Source organism: Mesoplodon mirus (genome assembly GCF_964341445.2).
Source record: "Mesoplodon mirus genome assembly, chromosome: 11".
Classification (NCBI taxonomy): Eukaryota; Metazoa; Chordata; class Mammalia; order Artiodactyla; family Ziphiidae; genus Mesoplodon; species Mesoplodon mirus.
In genome coordinates this window covers 20,684,680-20,704,801 of record NC_138987.1, presented here as the reverse complement: position 1 = coordinate 20,704,801, position 20,122 = coordinate 20,684,680, and the positions used below count along the sequence as shown (strand labels likewise).

Below are 20,122 nucleotides of genomic sequence, written 5' to 3'. Positions count from 1 at the left end.
CTTTTAAACTGATACTGGAACACATATTACTAAAATGTCTTGTCAAGGGATGTTATTTAAACTGAGTGACCTCTATATTCAAGATTTTAAAGAGAAGAAGACATTGACCCCACCACCTACTTCCTCCACCCCCCTCCCCTACACTCTACTCCAGATCCTCTAACAGGCAAAGTAATATGTCTTAAATAATTTGGGTCCTAATTGGCCTCACAGTCTGAAGGAACTCACTTTCTCAATCCGCTGGCCAAGTGCACTTATATCAGGGTTGTTTCTGGGCAGGCAGATTGCACTGTTGAGCTTTACCTGCACCACTAAATACCTCCAGTGGTTGACAGCAGGATAAAGGAGAAAAGGAGTCACCAGAAGTCAGCCTGCATGGGGCGGGGCGGGGTGGGGGTTTACAAACTCGAATGACTACAGGGCAGGGCGGGCTGAGGCTGAAGGCATTCTTGGAGTTGATTATGGGCATGGTAGAGCTTCCTCGGTTTTCCCAGTTACTTCCCTGAGTTACTGGCCAATGGCAGTCACCTGGTTGCCATTGACCTGGTTTGCTGGGCCCTGGGAATGGGTCCATCAATACCAGAAGGCAGGCCTGAACCAGAGGAATGAGGAGGTCCAGCCAGGAAGGACCTCAGGGGATGTGCTAGTCAGCCAGGGACAACTCGTGCCAGATCCTTTGCCCCTGACTTCTCTGCCAGTTCTGTGCATTCGCCCACCTCTCTGAGTTTTGTAATAATGTCAAGAGAGAGAGAAACAGAACTCCTAGCTCCCCAGGATTAAGGGTGATGTGGACACTACCCTGTTTTCCAGGTTAGTTTATAAGTCCTGGATCTCCACTTTGAGATGGGCACCTTTTCTGGCTTTGTTTTTGTGAGTCAAGTGCCAAAGCTCCAGTGTCACCTTGGCTACCCCTTCCCAGAGAAGAGTCTTCTGAAAATGATATCCTCCTGGACTCCTCCATGTTACCCTCTCTTCTCCTTGTACTTAATTCTAGAACAGAAAATAAACAAGGTGGGGAGCGGGGAACACTTCTGAGAATGACAACTTTGTTTCAGGGTGAAGGTAGAGTTATTGTGAAAACTTCCAGGGACAGAAATTTAAGATGGGGACATGGTAACCAGCAAATGTATTATGCAGACGGCCAGGGCTGGTCTCTGGAGCAGGCGGGATGGATGAGAACTGACCTGGGGGGCCTGAGGAGGTCTCTCTTTCCCATATCAGTCTGTCAGAACCGCTAAAATCCGAATGTTAGCCATTCACTCCTCTGGACTGAGACGCACTACTTTCTGAGCATCCTCTAGTTAGATGACAAGTCTAGGAGCACTGAATCTTAAGTTGTCAAATGCAAACACTTCTCAGTTTTCCTTTCATGGGTTTTCTCTCTTGTCAAACATCATGTATTGAGTTTAACCCAGTGTCATCACTGTGCTTGATACTTTATACACATGATCTGATTTAATCGCACTCAGCATAGTGAGGGACACAAGAGAACTGAGCAGGGCAGCTACCCCTGGTGTGCTGATAAATGTTTAACAACCGGCTCTCGGGGAAAAAGATTCTCCCTGATTTGTAATTTGTAGATTTCAGAGTGTGAAAGCTCTCACACCTAAGGCTCAGGATCAGCTCTCAGCTGAAGAATGCAGATCATCAGAACCCTCTTTCTGTGTGGCTCTCTCCCCTCCAGTACTCTGCTCTTGGAACTCCAGCCACCATGTCCTCCCTACCCCTAGCTCTGCCTTTTCAATCCATGGCGACTGCTGAGTACCCCATCCCCATGCTGTGTCCTGGAAATGCTCTCCAGGCAGTACACTGAGGCCAGCACAGGACTCATTTCATTTGTTTCCCCTCCCTCAGGGATTACTATGCTTTGCTCCTTGATGTCTGATGTCTTAAAACTGTTGTTCCATATATTTTTCAGGCAAGAGGGTAAGTCTGGTCCTTGTTACCCCAAAGTTGCTAGAAGTATAAGTCTTCTTCTTCAATTTGCGACCCTAGGTTCATCACTTACAAAATCTTACATGTAATAGGATCTATTCCTGGTCCATTGAGCTGGCTTCCTAATGCCAGTACCATACTGTTTTAATTTCTGAGACTCTGTGATAATATATAACACTTTAAAGGATAAGTAACAACACCCCCATTACATTCTTTTTTAAAAATTCATTTTCTTATTTATTTTATTTTTGGATGCGTTGGGTCTTCGTTGCTGTGCGTGGGCTTTCTCTAGTTGTGGCGAGCGAGAGTTACTCTTTGTTGCGGTGCACGGGCTTCTCATCGCAGTGGGTTCTCTTGTTGCAGAGCAGGGGCTCTAGGCACGTGGGCTCAATAGTTGTGGCACACTGGCTTAGCTGCTCTGCGGCATGTGGGATCTTCCCAGACCAGGGCTCGAACCTGTGTCCCTTGCATTGGCAGGTGGGTTCTTAACCACTGCGCCACCAGGGAAGCCCCCCATTACATTCTTGCTTCAAAAGTATTTGTTTCTCTTTCTAGATGAACCTCAGAATCATTATGCAAAGTTCTACCTAACCCAACACCCAACTCCCTGACCAATTTTTTTGTAACATTTTTATTATAATTCCATAAAACTTATAATTAATTTCAGAAAAGTTGGCAGCTTTACAAAATCAACCTTCCTATTTAAAAACATGACACATTTCTCATTTGTCAAATCTCCTGGTCACACAATTAAGGGTATTATTGCTTTCTTGGATTTAATTCCCTTGTATATTTTCTAATTAATAAAGTTAATCTATTTAGCTTGACATATTAGGTTAATAAAGTATAATTGACTCTGTGTCCACTTACTCTATAGAATGCTTTAATAAGTCAACTTGTTTCCCAGGTTTTTGATTGGGGAGAGGTTTGTAGGTATGCTATCATACTATCTACAAATAAAGTATTTTCTGTTTCTCCATGTATATATTTTTATTGCTTCATATCTGAAATTAACCTGAGTTTCCAAATTAATAATTTATAATATCAGAGATAGTGGGATAGTGGGATTGTTCAGGTTCTGCTTAAAATAAAAATTCTGACGATTTAATAAAAAACAAACATAGAGGCAGAATATTTTAGAATTAGGGATATTTACTTAATTGAATTTAAGAATATGGGACTTACTTGTCATTATACTTGGAAGCATGACATTCACATTTTCTTTATTCTTTGACACCCTCTTCATTGCTTGCTGGATTTGCCATTGTTTTGGAGACAATTTCAGCAGAAAAAATCTGTAATTCATGTACTCTTTAAGGAGGAATTCTGTTTTTGCTATTTCACTACTCAAAAGAAATATAGATATGATTAGATATACCTGTGTGAAAGCATGTTCATTTTTTTAAAAAGGTTTTACAAAAGTCATTTTCTTGGTCATGTATTTGAATAATAATTTGCTTAACAAATATTGTAAATATGGCCATAAAAATATGGGCTTCAATAAGATGTGAGACAAGAGGCAAGAAACCTGTAGGACGGCTTCCCTCGTGGCGCAGTGGTTAAGAATCCGCCTGTCAATGCAGGGGACATGGGTTCGAACCCTGTCTGGGAAGATCCCACATGCCGCAGAGCAACTAAGCCCGTGTGCCACAACTACTGAGCCTGTGCTCTGGAGCCCATGAGCCACAACTACTGAAGCCCGCGCACCTAGAGCCCATGCTCCACAACAAGAGAAGCCACTGCAACGAGAAGCCCGCGCACCAAAACGAAGAGTAGCCCCCGCTCACCGTAATTAGAGAAAGCCGGCATGCACCAATGAAGACCCAACACAGCCAAAAATAATTAATTAAAACCAAAAAAATTTAAACGGGTGGCCTGAGATAGGATGTTTTGTCCCATTGTTCCTGTTGTGAGCACACCCTTTTATATAAACTCCTGAATGCCCTTTTTCCCTCAGATGAAAACATCATTGCTATTTTTTTTCATTGTAAAAATTACATAAGCTCATTGAGAAATTTGAATGATACAAAAATATATATATAAAAATCTGGACAAGGATTAGCGTGAGGTAAGTGAGGTACTTGCCTTGGGTGCAAAATTTAAGGGGGAGGCAAAAACTCAGCAATCAGAATAAGCAACATTTTAATTCACTATTGTAAAAAATTAAAATTAATGCAAAAAATCCATGATGAACAAAATATAAAATTTTAAATAAAGACAAGATCAGTGGGCTGGGACAAAGGTGTGGCAAGTAAGGCACTCACTCTCAGGGTCATACAAGTACAGAAGCAGATCCATGGTTTGGATTTCATGAGGTTTGCTTTGCTTATCACTAGAAGTAAAGGTTGATTACAAAAAAATTTTTAAATCCTAATTAGAATGAGGGGAAAAAAATCTAGAAATGCTTACTAACCAATTCAGCTGTGAGGTCATGGTTTTCTGCATGTGTTCTATAGTTTGAAAGTATCCGATATTGAGAAAAGATTCAAGAAATAGGAAGCCTGATTTTTTCTAATGCCTACTGGGGAGGTGCATTTGCTCTCAAGTTTTCAGTTCCACAGAACCAATCCTTTCAAATCGGTGGAATCTCCAAGAGACCTGCATTTTGAGCAAGACGAGATCGTGAAAACAAAACCAGAACACTTTCCAGCCTCCTGTTTGTGAAGTTTAGGTTTAATCAAGGTTGAACGTTCCTATCTTTGTGCTCAGCTTCATATGAGAAGGAATAGAAAACTGGCACAATCCTTCAGACAAAAGAACTTGAAGTTGCTTGTTTAACGAATTAGTAATGAGAAAAGGGCTTGTTGCAGATGATAATTTTATATACAATCACTATTTTAACACAACATTATTTTCGTATATTAGAAATTCTGTTAAACTTTTTTGCTTGGGCAGGAAAAATTTATGAACCGCAGCATGAAAATCTACCAAAAGTCTACTTTTTCATCCTGAATGAAGAATTGTTCACACCTGGGCCAAATAGGAATCTTCGCTGACACAGTTGGTACCTCAACTGAAAAACTGGGGCTAGATCCCACTCTTATTCTCAGATTAACAGAAGGTAAGGCTAAATTACTGTTTGATTAAGAATATTGTTTTGAATATTTACTGTTAATGTTAGGTTTGGGGGCTTTTCTGGAGGTGAGAAAAACAAAGTATGCAGTCTCATAACATGGTAGGAGGTCTTTGTAAACGGGGGTTGAGAGTTGGGAGAAAATCTATTTTAAATAAGAAAACATACCTTTTCCAAGAAATAGACTTGGGCTTCCCTGGTGGTCCAGTGGTTAAGACTCCATGCTTCCACTGCAGGGGGCACGGGTTCCATCCCTGGTCAGGGAAGTTCAGTGGCCGCGAAATGCAGCCAGGAAAAAAAAAAAGAAATAGACTGTGACTCATTTTCGTGGCTCTAAGGAAGAAGGTCACGGCCAAAACGATACAGTATTAGAGTTATTAGCTCTGGCCTTTTACACTCAGTTCCACCTTTTACACTCATCTCATTTCAGATTTAGAAATACAGAAACTTTCTAAAGTGGAGCCTTGACTGTCCAGGCCGTGAAACTCTTATGTCCAGAATCGGGAAGCTCATAGAATTAAGCAAGTTTGCCTGTTGTTGAAAAAAACATAACCTGTTTTAATGTTATTTGAAGGCAACCTGTTAAAATACTACAAGCTATTCATTACTGCTCTATGAATGAGGGCAATCTGGTCATCAAAATGTGATGGGCGTTTCTTACTCATCAGATCAAGAAGTGTCTATAAATGAGATTGATAGCAGTTTGAAGCTAATGAGGCTAAAGTGGTTAATGGTACGATGATGGAGTCATAACATCTTCCCCCAAATGTGTCTTGTCCAAATTTTTAAATTGAAAATTAAAAGGAAGGAAGGATAAACACATATGGAGTGCCCAGCATTTGCTGTGGTAACTAAAAAAGAAAATTTCTTTGGCTCCCAAAATCCATGTACTTTCCCAAATTGTGGGAAAAAAAAAATCTTCGGAGAACAAGAAAATCACTTAGGAAAGGACTTTGAATTCAATAATTAATGTAGAAGAAGGAAGCCATGTTAACTTATTTAGAAGCTCTTGGAGGTGCATATTCTGCACTATAATTGTATGAAAAAGAGGCAAATGCTGGGCAACACAGTGATACCAGTGACTATACCTTTCTGCCACTTGTTAGCTGTGCAGTCTTGGGCAAGCATCTTGACATCTCTGAACTTCAGGACCTCACATACAGGATGGGGATAGTAATAAGAACCTTACTGGGGTTATTAATAGATTAAATTATATATTTTAAAAGTCTAGTGAGGGACTTCCCTGGTGGCGCAGTGGTTGAGAGTCTGCCTGCCAATGCAGGACACGCGGGTTCGTGCCCTGGTCCGGGAAGATCCCACGTGCCGCTGAGCGGCTAGGCCTGTGAGCCATGGCCACTGAGCCTGCGCATCCGGAGCCTGTGCTCCGCAACGGGAGAGGCCACAACAGTGAGAGGCCCGCGTACCGCAAAAAAAAAAAAAAAAAAAAAAAAAAAAGTCTAGTGAAGGTCCTGGAATATGGGCATAAAATAAATGGTAGCTAATATTATTAAAGTAATTTTTCAGTGGTTTGGAAGAGGTTTATCTGAAGGTATTTTTTTAAGTCAGATACATACTGTATGCAATAATTTAATTACATACCTTTTATTTTATACAACATCTTTGAGGGATAATGAATCAAACTTAAGTCTATTTCAATTTTCTTTAAAGGTGCAGACACAAAAAGGACTGTCCATGAATTTATTAATGACCAGAGAGACAGATTTATGCTCGAGGTAGGTAAAATAATTTCTTTCTCCCATTAGCCGAATAGAAGACTTCCTGCATATACCTGCCAAATTTTCACCCGGACATTTTATTTTTCCTTCATGCCCCAAACACATTGCCTTTCCTACCTTGAAGATCAGGGCTTTTGTTCTCATCATTCCACCAACACCACTTCTGTTGCCAAATTCAAATGGTCATTTCACAGTCTTCCTTCTACTCACTTCCAGCAGGTATTGGCCCAGGTGATCACCCTCCTTTGAAACACCTTCTTCAGCTGGTGTCCGAGCCTCTCTATGTCTTGGTTCTTCCACAGCACTGGCAGCTCACTCCTTCATAATTTTCTTGTTCCTCTTCACCCTGATCTCCAAGTGCTGGAATGCCCAGGGCTCACACCTCACCCCACGCTCTATCTACACTCCTCCAGGCTGGAGGCTTTAAATTCTACTGCCGTGTTAACAGCTTCCAAGTTTACTTCTCTAGCCTGATCTTCTTTCCTGAACTCCGGACTCACAAACGCAACTCCAGACTCAACAACTGTAATCGTAGTTCTTAACATCTCTACTTAGATGCTCCATAGGCATCTCAAACTTCGCATTGCCAAAGCTGCCCCTGCTATACCCTTCCCTGCCCCTGCAGATCTGAATCTCAGGCAGTGCTCCCTATCTCTGTAAACAGCAATTCCATTTTTCCAGTTGTTTATGCCCAAAATATTGGAGTTATTCTCAACTCCTCCTTCTTACAGCCCACACCCAAATATCCTTTGGAATATATTTTATTCCAACTATATCTGTAATCATGCTACTTTTCATGACCTCCTCTGCTGCCACTGTAGTCCGTGTTGCCAGTAGCTCTCGCATGAATTACTGTTAGACCTTCTGAACACGGGTCTCCTGCTCCCACGTTTGCTTTCTGTACTCAGCCTGTCCTCCACACCTGACCCTCCTTTGCTGAAGGCCTCTGGTGACTTTTCTGGTCCCCAGCTGTGGGGATTCTTTTATATTATGTACTAAAAAAAAAAAAAAAAAGCAGCTAGCTATCAAAGTTGTATTTGGGGATCTAAACAGGATGCTCTGAGGCTGGTTAAATACCCCCCCACCCCCCTACCCTCTTGGAGGAATCACTGGAACCTGACTCTCCCATGGTACTTCCTACAGGAAAGCTTTTGTGGCTACAGACAGCCCAATTTCCCAAGGCCCAGAAAGTATTGGAGGGACACTGAATAATACTAAGTAGACTTGCTCTCTGGAGGGATATGGACGCCCCCCCCACTTTTTCTTAGGATAGAGCCTGAGGGGATACGTAGCTATTTTGATCTGCGGAACCATTTTGGAACAACATTGAGCCTCTTTATAAAAGTGAAAGAAAGGCATGAGTCTCCATTCTAACTATCCTGAAAATAAAATTCCTACATGCAATGAAGGCTGTAGCCCCAAGATTGGGCATACTGTTATTTCTAATACAAGTGATCACAGACCAGGCCAGTTATTTTTCCCTTTGTTGTGAGACCGTTGAAATGTGCTAGAAATGTGGAATCATGTTCTTGATGCACTTTTGTTTTCAATATTCCTAGTATGCTCTGTCAACCAAAAGAAACACAATTCAGAAGTTTGAAAAACACACAACAATGAAGGAAAGACAACTCATGAAAGCAGAAAAAAAGCTCGAAGAAGATGCAATGGCCTTTGAAGAGTTCCTTCGAGAAAACGACCAGAGATCTGTAGATGCTCTTAAAATGTTCGTCTTTTCACTCTGGCCAGATTGCCTTTTTCCCTCCTTCTTTCTTCTTTTTAGTTTCTCAGAACACAGCCCAATACAAAACAAACTAACAAATCTGTTTCTTTTCAGTGCAGCGCACGAAACTATAAACAAACTCCAAATGACAGCAGAGCTGAAGAAGGCGAGTATGGAGATACAGTCGGTGAAAAGGTGAGGCCAGGCACCATCTTCTCCTCATCAAGTGTCCTCGCCCCACTGAAACCTACTTGTGCCTGGCAAGACCTCAGTGGGACTAATCCTGATCAGTTGATGATTTCATAAGTATTATCACATTATAAAAATAAGTAATCTGTCGATTATCTCTACCTGGGTGCCAGGACACAGTGACCTCTGGCTGAAACATTTCTCTAATTTGTCATTACAGAAACCAAGAAATTAGTTGAAAAGAAGTAAACCAATGTTGGGGTAAACAATAAATTATTTTCTAAGTGTAATTTTTTCTTCATTCTAAGGCACTGTTCTGTTCTTCCCCCATTTTAACATCTCTGAAATTGGGGTGCTTTTATATTTTTACAGTCATCTTACAATTATAATTGGGAGTATTTTTTATATTTATACTTACACTTGGTTGAAACTAACTTGGTTGATATTAAAAACTGGATTTACGTACCAATTTTTCTTAAGTCAATCTCCCAAGACAGTAGAAATAAAAGCAAAAAATAAACAAATTGGACATAGGCAAACTTACAAGCTTTGTACAGCCAAAGGAAACAATAGACAAGACAAAAAGCCTACAGACTGGGAGAAAATATTTGCAAATGATGCAACCAACAAGGGCTAAATTTCCAAAAATTACAAATAGCTTGAATAAGTCAATAACAAAAAAACAACCCAATCAAAAAATGGGCAGAAGATCTAAAGAGAGGGCCTTCCCTGGTGGCGCAGTGGTTGAGAGTCCGCCTGCCGATGCAGGGGACGCGGGTTCGTGACCCGGTCTGGGAAGATCCCGCATGCCGTGGAGCAGCTAAGCCCATGAGCCACAACTACTGAGCTGGCACGTCTGGAGCCTGTGCTCCACAACAAGAGAAGCCGCGGCAGTGAGAGGCCCGCGCACTGCGATGAAGAGTGGCCCCCGCTTGCCACAACTAGAGAAAGCCCTTAAAAAAAAAAAAAAAAAAAAAAAAAAAGATCTAAAGAGACATTTCTCCAAAGAAGACATACAGATGGGGACTTCCCTGGTGGTACAGTGGTTAAGACTCTGCGTTCCCAATGTAGGGGGCACGGGTTCAATCCCTGGTTGGGGAGCTAAGATCCCGCATGCTGCACGGCGCAGCCTAAAAACAAAACAAAACAAAAAAAAGACATACAGATGGCCAACAGGCATATGAAAAGATGCTCAACATCTCTAATTCTTAGAGAAATGCAAATCAAAACTACAGTGAGGTACCACCTCACAATGGTCATAATGGCCACCATTAAAAAGTCTACAAGTAACAAATGCTGAAGAGGATGAGGAGAAAAAGGAATCCTCCAACACAGTTGATAGGAAGGTAAATTGGTATAGCCACAATGGAAAACAGTATGGAGGTTCCTCAAAAAACTAAAAATAGAGTTACCATATGATACAGCAATCCTACTCCTGGGCATATACCCTGAGAAAACCATAATTCAAAAAGAGACATGTACCAAAATGTTCATTGCAGCTCTATTCACAATAGCCCGGAGATGGAAACAACCTAAGTGTCCATCATTGGATGAATGGATAAAGAAGCTGTGGTACATATATACAATGGAATACCACTCAGCCATAAAAAGGAATGAAATAATGCCATTTGCAGCAGCATGGATGGACCTAGAGATTATCATACTAAGTGGAGTAAGTCAGAAAGAGAAAGACAAATACCATATATCACTTATATGCGGAATCTAAAATATGACATGAATGAACTTATCTATGAAACAGAAACAGACTAACAGACATAGAGAACAGGTTTGTGGTTGCCAAGGGGGGAGGGGGGAGGAGGAGGGAAGGATTGGAAGTTTGGGATTAGCAGATGCAAACTATTCTATATAGAATGGATAAACAACAAGGTCTTACTGTATAGCACAGGGAACTATATTCAATATCCTGTGATAAAACATAATGGAAAAGAATATGAAAAAGAATGTATCTGTATATATATAATCGAATCACTTTGCTATACAGTAGAAATTAACAAATTGTAAACTATACTTCAATCAAATAAAATTTTTCAAAAAAGAGTAAAAAACTGGGATTTATAATGACAAAAATTACAGGAGCAGGAGTTGGGATAAAATTATTCTAATACCAGCTACTCTTTTTAAAACCCGGGTATTTTCTCCTATGGTCAAGGGGATGTCAACTTGATCTAATTTTAAATATCTCAAGAAGCTTCCTTCTGTCACATCCTTAAACAGAAATTTCACAATCCAGGAGACACTTGGTCTTGGTATCGAGTCATGCTAAGACTTGTTTTTTCTTTTTGAGGACTCAGTGTTTCTCTCTTTTCTAAAATGAAGTCCTAGACTTACATCCCAGACTTTTTTGGGAGGAAGACAATAGCTTGTCTGAAACACAGCAAATGAACTGGATGACAGTTTCTTGGAAACTATTGCTACTAACAAAATGTGTGTTTCAAACACATTCTGGCTTCAGCAGCCTCTTTCGTCAGGAGCCTAAGGTTGAAAGTGCTCCAAGATGAAGAATCCTGACTTTCCTTCCTTCCCTCCATGATGTAATTAGAAGATTCTCTTTATAGAACTAGAGTACCAGCCTCTATGTTTGCATAACTACAGTAATTATACACAATTGCCACCCAGTTAAACCTTCCAAACAGTCTGGCCATAGAGAACTTGCTTTTTGTTTATGTGTCTTGTCACCCTAAAAAGGTGCAAAAGGCCAGGAAAAACAGGCTGGTAACAGAGCAAAGGGATGCAAGCATCTGCTATTTATTTCCTATTCTCTTTTTGGGCTCAGGATGACCCACAGAGGTCCTCTGCTGAAGGGAGGGCTGGACATCTGTTTAAAAAGAGAAAGGGAGCTTATTCTGAAGCTTTTGCTTCGAAGCTGTGCAGTTCTAGCTATTTTAATCCTGTTCTTTGTAGCACATCAGAGAGGCTTTCAGTCTAAAAATACCGTGGTGGTAGAATGAGGGGTTCCCAACATCTTTTGACGGCTGATACATGAGCCCGCCATTTACTGACTCTTGAATATCACTCCCAGCAGGGCTTAAGGGAGGTTTTGAGCAAAAGAAGTACTGAGGCTGAAGATAGAGGAGTAATATTGATCAGGGTATTGACAAGGGTATGGATAAGGCAGGCTCTGAAGGATAAGAGTGGAGCTCCCTTTCACAAGGACCTTCACTGGTTTTTTTTGTTGTTTTTGTTTTTTGTTTTTTTTGCGGTACATGGGCCTCTCACTGTTGTGGCCTCTCCCGTTGCGGAGCACAGGCTCCGGACGCGCAGGCTCAGCGGCCATGGCTCACGGGCCCAGCCGCTCCACGGCATGTGGGATCTTCCCGGACTGGGGCACGAACCCTTGTCTCCTGCATCGGCAGGCAGACTCTTAACCACTGCGCCACCAGGGGAGCCCGGACCTTCATTGTTATTTTCAACATTCCTTCTGGGTCCATTTTGTAACATGATTTTATGGGAAAGCAATGGGAGGCTGGGGGAAGGCTTTCTGTCCAAGTCACCGGGTATTGTTGAGAGCATGAGCATCTGAGTCAGACAGACCCAGGTTTGTGTGCTGACTTTGCTCATTTACCACACAGATGACTTTGCAAGTCATTTATTTCTTTTTCCAAAAGATAGGAATAATAAGATGTATTATTATTATTATCATCAGTATTATCCTGTACTGAGGACGAAGTCATCCATGCAACGTGCCCTGCATGTTACCTGGTACATGGATGCTCGCTGAGTGTTAGTTTCCCTTCTTTTAACATAAGTGCCACCTTTTGCTGTCTTCTAATTTCTCCCTATGTCTAAAACTTAATACAATATTTCCCTCAGAAATAAGGAGAGTAAATCTATTGTTACCAAGCAAGGGCTCACTGCCTGATGCACATAGCACCCAATACTATGGCACGGGCTTTTGAGAAATGAAAGAACTTTACTGCGAGGTCGACTGACAAGGAGGCAGGAGGCAGGGCTAAAATCTGTCTCCCTGATCCAGGGTTTGGGGCGAAATGTGAGGGGTTGGGGGAATAAGCTGATTGGCTAGTCTTAAGTCAGTCCACATAAGCTACTCGTGCTGCTGGAAGCCAGATTTCCCTCATTTAAGGACTCTTCTCTTTGTAAAGGGCTCTGGTGGCAACATTTCTATTATTTAAGTGCGTAGACTGAAGATTCTTTGTTCTGGGGTCATCCTGGAGACATGGGTTCCTGTCTTGCACATGCGCGCTGCTGTCTTTAAAATAACTCAAGGTCTGATCAATCAACTACGTATTTGAGGCAAACCAGTTTAAGTTGGTCAATGTTTTACATGCTGTTTCAGTTTCCTTTATTCTTTGTACATCTCCTCAGTCTTGAGGGAAAGAGGGCAAGACCACCCTACCTGCTCCCTGCTGAGTAAAGGCCTTGGATTTTTTTTTTTTTTTTTTTTTTTGCTGTACGCGGGCCTCTCACCATTGTGGCCCCTCCCGTTGCGGAGCACAGGCTCCAGACGCACAGGCCCAGTGGCCATGGCCCACGGGCCCAGCCGCTCCCGGACCGGGGCACGAACCCGTGTCCTGTGCATCGGCAGGCGGACTCCCAACCACTTGCGCCACCGGGGAAGCCCAAGGGCTTGGATTTTTATAAGAGGAATGAAATTGTTTTGCACTTAAATGTAACTATTTATGAGTCCCACCTTGAACTCTTACGTCTTGGCAATCATCATGCGAGTTGGGGAGGCCTTTTTAAAATAAAATGTAGGGCTTCCCTGGTGGCACAGTGGTTGAGAATCTGCCTGCCAATGCAGGGGACACGGGTTTGAGCCCTGGTCTGGGAAGATCCCACATGCTGTGGAGCAACTGGGCCCGTGAGCCACATCTACTGAGCCTGCGCTCTGGAGCTTGTGCTCCGCAACAAGAGAGGCCGCGACAGTGAGAGGCCCGCGCACCGTGATGAGGAGTGGCCCCCGCTCTCTGCAACTAGAGAAAGCCCTTGCACGGAAACGAAGACCCAACACAGCCAAAGATAAATAATAAATAAATAAATAAATTTAAAATAAAATGCAGACAATAAGTACAAAATTTTATGAGTAAAAGGATTAACTCTGGGCTTCCCTGGTGGCGCAGTGGTTGAGAGTCCGCCTGCCAATGCAGGGGACACGGGTTCGTGCCCCGGTCCGGGAAGATCCCACATGCCGCAGAGCGGCTGGGCCCGTGAGCCATGGCCACTAAGCCTGCGCGTCCGGAGTCTGTGCTCCGCAACGGGAGAGGCCACAGCAGTGAGAGGCCCGCGTACCGAAAAAAGAAAAAAGAAAAAAGAAAAAAAAGGATTAACTCTAAGATACACAGAACTATAACTCCTAATTTTAACAGTCCTTCAAAAATGGACCTTATTTCTTTGGGAATGCAAGAAAATATGTTATTTTTAACATTTTTAGTGATTGAATTTGGAGTCCTGATCTGGACTCGGGTTGAAGATGTCTGCATTTCTCTTCCTGGCCAGGTGGAGCCTTAGCTCTCCTGTTTCTTTTGGAAAAGTAATTTAAGGTCAGTTAAGGGTTCACAAGTGTAACAAGGGGCGGGGAAATCGGTAGTGGGTTTCCCTCCCATGTTAGGACGGTGGGGTCCTCCTGTTTCCTCCAGTCCATGGAGAGTGTGCCCTGTTTGGGAATTGTCCATTCCACTCAGGTGGCAGCTGATTCTCAGGGTGTTGCTTTTTCCAAGTTTTAAGGAGGACCCAATCCCCTGAGATTATGCAGTGCAGGGGAATGTCTGTGGGAAACATTTATGGACTAGAAACATATTTAGGTATAGCAGATAAAGTAACACCTAGAGACTGTACACATTCTATAGTATCTAATTCTTTTATAATACAATCATTTTCAAGACTACAATAATACTTAGTCTTCAGGAAGTGTCTCCCATATAGCATTTCATAAGGGCTCAACTGGAACTTACTTCTAGGGGCTACCCTTACGCTAAGCAGGGAAACTGGTAATAAGACCTTATCCCAAGTTAAGTGGATTTCTTGACATATTTCGGCAATCGTCTTTAAAGGTACGATTCATCTTTTCAGTCTTTCCCGTAGACTGAGGTCTCCATGAAGCATGTAACTTCCATGGTATTCCGAGGGTCCCAGACACCCCTTGAGTTACCTTGGCTATGAAAGCTCCTCTGTTGTCATTTAATTGAATGAAGCAACCCAAAACGAGGGATAATTTCTTTCAGTAAGGCCTCTGTTACCTTGGAAGCTTTGTCTGTCCAACGTGGAAAAGCTTCGACCCATCCTGTGAAGGTGTCCACAAATACCAGCATATATTAAAGTCTATTTGCCAGTCACTTCCTGGTTCTGTCTGTCAGGTTTGCACCCCTTTTATTACTGTGGGTGGCCCGGTTTTAGTATTGTTTCTGGCACAGATCCTGCAATTCTGTATTACCTTTTATTTGTTTTTTGGTTTTTTTTTTTTTGCGGTATGCGGGTCTCTCACTGTTGTGGCCTCTCCCGTTGCGGAGCACAGGCTCCGGATGCGCAGGCTCAGCGGCCACGGCTCACGGGCCCAGCCGCTCCACGGCATGTGGGATCTTCCCAGACCGGGGCACGAACCCGCGTCCCCTGCATCGGCAGGCAGACTCTCAACCACTGCGCCACCAGGGAAACCCTGTATTACCTTTTAGATGGTCCTTTGCATCTGTGGACCAACAATAAACTGTCGTAGACAATGATAGGTTGCGTCCCTCCCATGATGCATTCCTTGATGTAGATGAGTAGTGATTCTTTCCAGTAAATGAGCACTAGTCCCTATTCAGTATAAATCCATCCTTGTTTGGTTGTTTGGTACTGATCACCCTCTAAGTCTTGAGAATCAGCATGAAATCCCCCTTACTCTGTTCTCTCTAAATCCATTTCTTAATACTGAGCTTAAACAGGAGTAAGTGGAGTGAGTGCTAGGGCCTTAGGATCTGGGTTTGGGGTTCTGGCTGCCCATTTTGTAGCCTGATCAAAGCCAAAATATTTCCTTTAGCTGTATTAATATCAGTCTTTTGGTGGCCCGGGCAATGTACTATGGCTACTTCTTCCAGCATTATAATAGAGTCTAATAAGGCCCGTATCTCCTCTGTGTGTTTAATTTCTTCTCTTCCTGATGTTAGTAGATGTCTCTCTTTCCACATGGCCCCGTGGGCATGCATGACAGAGAAGGCATACTCAGTAAAAATGGTTACCTTTTTCTTAGCTCTGAGGCACAGGGCTCTTACGAGGGCCGTGAGCTTTGCCTTCTGGGCAGACGTACCTGGGGGGAGGGCTTCTGCTTCTAAGACTTCCTGAGGAGTTACTACTGTGTACCCCGCCTTCTAGAGTCCCCAGTCCACGAAGCTGCTCCCGATCATAAACATATCCCTATCTGCATTTTCTAAAGACTGATCAGTTAGGTTAGGACTGCTAGAATAGACTTCTTCAGTCATTTGTATGGTATGAGATGCCTTATGGCATTCCGCAGTGCACTTAATGGCTCACTGTCGTTTCCTTTAAGAGCCTCATATAGGGGTTTGGCCATGAGTCCAAAGTTAGGAATCCAAATATTACAAAACCCCAGCCATTCCTAAGAATCCTAGCAATCGCCTTCTGGTAGTGGGTAAAGCTACCCTAGCTAATGCTTCCCTTCAATCCAGCAATAAGGGATGATTTCATTTTGATAACTCAAATCCAGGGTATTTTACAGTTGGTTGAGAAATTTGCGCTTTTCCCCTGGAGACTTTGTCCCCAGTCTGCCATAAAGTTTAAAGTGAGGGTTGCATTTTGGTCTGAAGCTTCCTTAGTTTTACTAGAAGCAAAGTATAAGGAGTTGGCATCATGGGATGTATGTCCCCTACAGTTTGGTTAATGGCTTTCAAATTCTGTACAAAACGATAATCTCTGGCCCCGGGTTTTTGTACCAGCAGGATTGGAGTGTTATATGGGGATTGACGAGGTCCAATTAATTGGCATTTAAGAAAGGTGGTTATCAGAGGGTTTATACCTTTCTTTGAATGCCTGTTTAAAGTGTATTGCTTTAAATTTGGAGCCTTGGTGCCTGGATGGAGTTTTACTACTATTGAGTCAGGCATCTTCACTCTCCCTGGCCTTCCTGCAGCCCAAACATCCACTCTTACCTTTTGTGGAATTTCCTCAAGGACGAGTCTCCCAGTTGTAATAGTGCAGCTCAGAGGGCGCAGGTTTGGTCTGGGAGTACTTTAATGTCTGGTGAGAAAATCATTTAATTTTGTTAGTAGATCTTGCCCCAACAAGGGAACAGGGGTATCAGGCATGTACAGAAAGCTGGGCTTTAAATATGTTTTTTTCCAGTTACATAGATCAGAGGTAGAAAAAGGAGGAGTGCACAGATGCCAACCCCCTGGGTTGACCCTGGTCATCTAGATCGGCAGGAACTTATCTTAAGGGATATTGCCCTGCCTGAGGCAGAGGACCACGTGGACTGAATTGAATACGCTGGCATGTACGGGGAGGGGAGTCGATCCCTTCTGACTGTCTGGTAAGGAGGGTTCGAGGGTAGGGCTGGTTGTGGCTGTAGGAGGATTGCTGGTAGAAGTCTTGGCACGCCACGCAGGACTTCCCCCTTCATATGGCGGGAGGGCCACAGGGCGCCCAAGGCGGAGCCAAATGGAGTAAGTCGAGATCATCATTAGGCTCTGACTGCAGGCAAGACAGGCTTTTTCTGAGGGTCTTGCCTCTGAACCATGATGTTACATCTATTCTGCAAATTCTTATTCTGATATAAAGACCTAATTTGGTTACGCTGCTGAAAACATTGCAAAATAAGTTAGAAAAAGCAGTCAAATGACTTGTACCTGCTTCCTCTTGATCTGAGGAAAGTTGATATTCACAGTGCAAGGCAGAGCTGATGGTAGGATAGCCAAGATTTCTCCAAGTGGAAGTCCATCCTCTGGAGGAAAAAAAAGCCCCTTCGTGAAGCAGGAACTCTGTTGTTGGCTGACCGGGCTGCCTCCATCGTTGTGCTCCAAGTACTTTACTTCTTGGCCAGCAAAAACATGGAAGAGCCTGGAACAACTGCTGTTAGCAAACTCCTGCCGCCGCTTCCCAGCCTCCATGGATTGGGCCTGACGTCAGTCTTATCAGAGACTCGATGTCCGTGCGATGCAATGCTGGCTGCACCTGGAAAACCCTTGAGTTCATGGGAGATGAAGGAAAGCACCAGGATTTGCCAATCTGGAGCTCAGGGCACACTTTGTTCCTTTGTAGGAAGCACCTGGGCACACTCGGGGCTTGCCCCCTCAATGACTCCACCTTAGTGCTGATTCTGAGGGGTTAGCTGGCCCCCCTGAGAATGGATGTTTGGAGAGAGTGTGCAAACAAGCAACTCATAAGTCAACAGTTAACCAGTACCCCAGGTTTCAAACCCAAGAGCCGAGAACAGTCTACGGATTGCAAACCTCTAGAAAATGGCCTTCCCTCACTCCCCCCGACCCCACCCCACCCAGAACAGCAGACAGCCTCAAGAGGTGTGAGGGAGAAAGCAAGAGCCGTACAATTTGGGAACCAATTCCATCTCCTAGTTTGGTTTCTGGAAAGAAGCAAGCAAATGCAGTAGTGACTATTCACAACTTGGCTGTATGAATTCCCCCGAGAATCCAATGAGGAATCAAAGATGGCCAGCGTGGATGTGAGGGTTCCCTTAGGGAACACTGGAAACTTTCCAGTAGAGGTGATTGCCAAGAACTGTGGCTTGAAAGTCACACATGCTACCAGCTGCTGAGGAAGCTGCCCAGCAGCTCCAAGACTGTAGTCAATTTGGCCAGAGGCTCCTAATAATTTTCCCCTGTGTGCTAAGGGCAGGCTTGCCTATTGCAGAGGGGCCTGTGAAAGTCCAGACTGTCTCCCTTGCCAGCTCAGAAAACTTACCTGATGAGGAGGAGGATGAAAGAGGTGACTGTACCACCTTGAAGAAAGTGAAGTGAGGAGGCTGTCTTAGACTCTGTCGGAGCTGAATTTGAGAGAGGAATTCAGGAAGATACAGGCTGAAATACCCAAGTCCTCACTTCCTTTCTGAGCATGTTGGTGTTTAATCTTCCTGGTAGACGACCAAAATATTTTACCTCCCCAGCAGAGATCACAGAGGAGCTAATCTAGACGTCTGGGCTATTTCTAGGTGGAATGCATTCAGCCCAAGGCCTCCATGTATGTAGCCCATGGACTTAAGCACCACCACCAATGTTTGTTCCTCCAAGCAAACTTTCCTTTTATATATAGAAAGACCTAAAAGCAGTTCAATGCTAACTCCCTGTTAGTTTGGCTCATGCAAAATAGGGTTAAAATTCTCAGTAAGGGAAAACCAAAATGTGTCCAATTATATAGAATTCCTTTAACCCAAGAACAGGGTATGTTCCTCTGGGATGCAGGATTTTCCTGCTTTACACGCCCTCATTTCTCCTTTACCCTCTCACCCCAACAAGGTAATCAGGGCTGGTTCCATTAAGAATATACCCATGTATCAATACCTTCAGGCAATCATATTAGGGACAAGTGAGAAAAAAAACCCTACACCTCCTTAAGGCAAGGTTTCTAGTCAGGGAGCAATGTCTTTGGTCTCCTGAGTCAGAGGGCCCTCATTCATATCTGGTTTAATAAAGTTTTGCTACAGTCATACAAGAGCCAACCGCTATCAGCCAATCCTAACAGTTAGACATAGACAAACACAGATAAACAATGAAACCAAAGGCCTGGGACTCTAACCCAGGGTTTGGGACTCTAACCCCATCCTTTGAGTACCTCAGTGGCTAGAACCTTTTATATTGTCTCCCTTAGTGTGGGACTCTAACCCATGATCTTAGCCTTGGGACTCTAACCCAAGGTTAGGGAATCTAACCCAACAAAAATCTCCCCAGGTTGGAGCTCTAAACTATAATCCCAGCAAGGTTATTAGACAGGCACAGGTGCATTTTAATGAGCTTACTCACCCAAAAGACCTCTGATCCAAGAGTTGCTTCTTTTCTCAAAAGTGAAAGTAGCAGCAAAGAAGCTGGAGTGCCAGGCTGGGGAAGCAGGAACCTGACAGGTGACCCTCTAGACAGATTTGGTCTAGGTGGCCACTCTGGATTGGTGGCAAGGCACACACTCCACTAAGGGCCACAGTGCCTCTGGCAGGCACTCAGAAAACCTATGTCCCTTTGTGGTCGCCAAAATTTTTCCAGGAAAGGGCTTGCTGTCCGATGCGCATAGAAGCCAATACTATGGCACCGGCTTTTTTTTTTTTTTTTTTTTCTATTTTTAATTTTTTTTTTATTATTATTTTTTGCTTTATAACAAATTTAATCAGTTATACATATACATATGTTTCCATATCCCCTCCCTTTTGCGTCTCCCTCCCATCCTCCCTATCCCACCCCTCCAGGCGGTCACAAAGCACCGAGCTGATCTCCCTGAGCTATGCGGCTGCTTCCTACTAGCTATCTACCTTACGTTTGGTAGTGTATATATGTCCAT

The 20,122-nt window shown here is 43.4% G+C and overlaps 1 protein-coding gene and 1 long non-coding RNA gene across 3 annotated transcripts in view; one reads left to right on the top strand and one right to left on the bottom strand.

The window, feature by feature from the left end:
• Positions 1 to 1,747: 1,747 nt before the first annotated feature.
• The window catches only part of CCDC38 (coiled-coil domain containing 38), a gene marked incomplete at both ends in the record, with an annotated part of 41,554 nt that continues 23,179 nt past the window's right edge, over positions 1,748 to 20,122 (top strand). Inside the window, 6 exon segments of the mRNA XM_082636307.1 lie at positions 1,748 to 1,804; positions 4,831 to 4,884; positions 4,888 to 4,996; positions 6,677 to 6,741; positions 8,304 to 8,467; positions 8,579 to 8,659. Coding sequence (XP_082492433.1) covers positions 1,748 to 1,804; positions 4,831 to 4,884; positions 4,888 to 4,996; positions 6,677 to 6,741; positions 8,304 to 8,467; positions 8,579 to 8,659 — 530 coding nt within the window.
• LOC309811681 lies at positions 14,410 to 18,705 on the bottom strand. Of its 2 annotated transcripts, XR_014295231.1 has the most exons (4): positions 18,542 to 18,705; positions 17,470 to 17,564; positions 16,774 to 16,861; positions 14,410 to 14,912 (listed from the first exon to the last, which is right to left on the bottom strand). It is a non-coding gene; the product is annotated as an uncharacterized lncRNA (long non-coding RNA). The 2 variants fall into 2 exon arrangements; XR_014295232.1 differs by lacking the exon at positions 18,542 to 18,705 and having other exon boundaries at positions 17,470 to 17,957.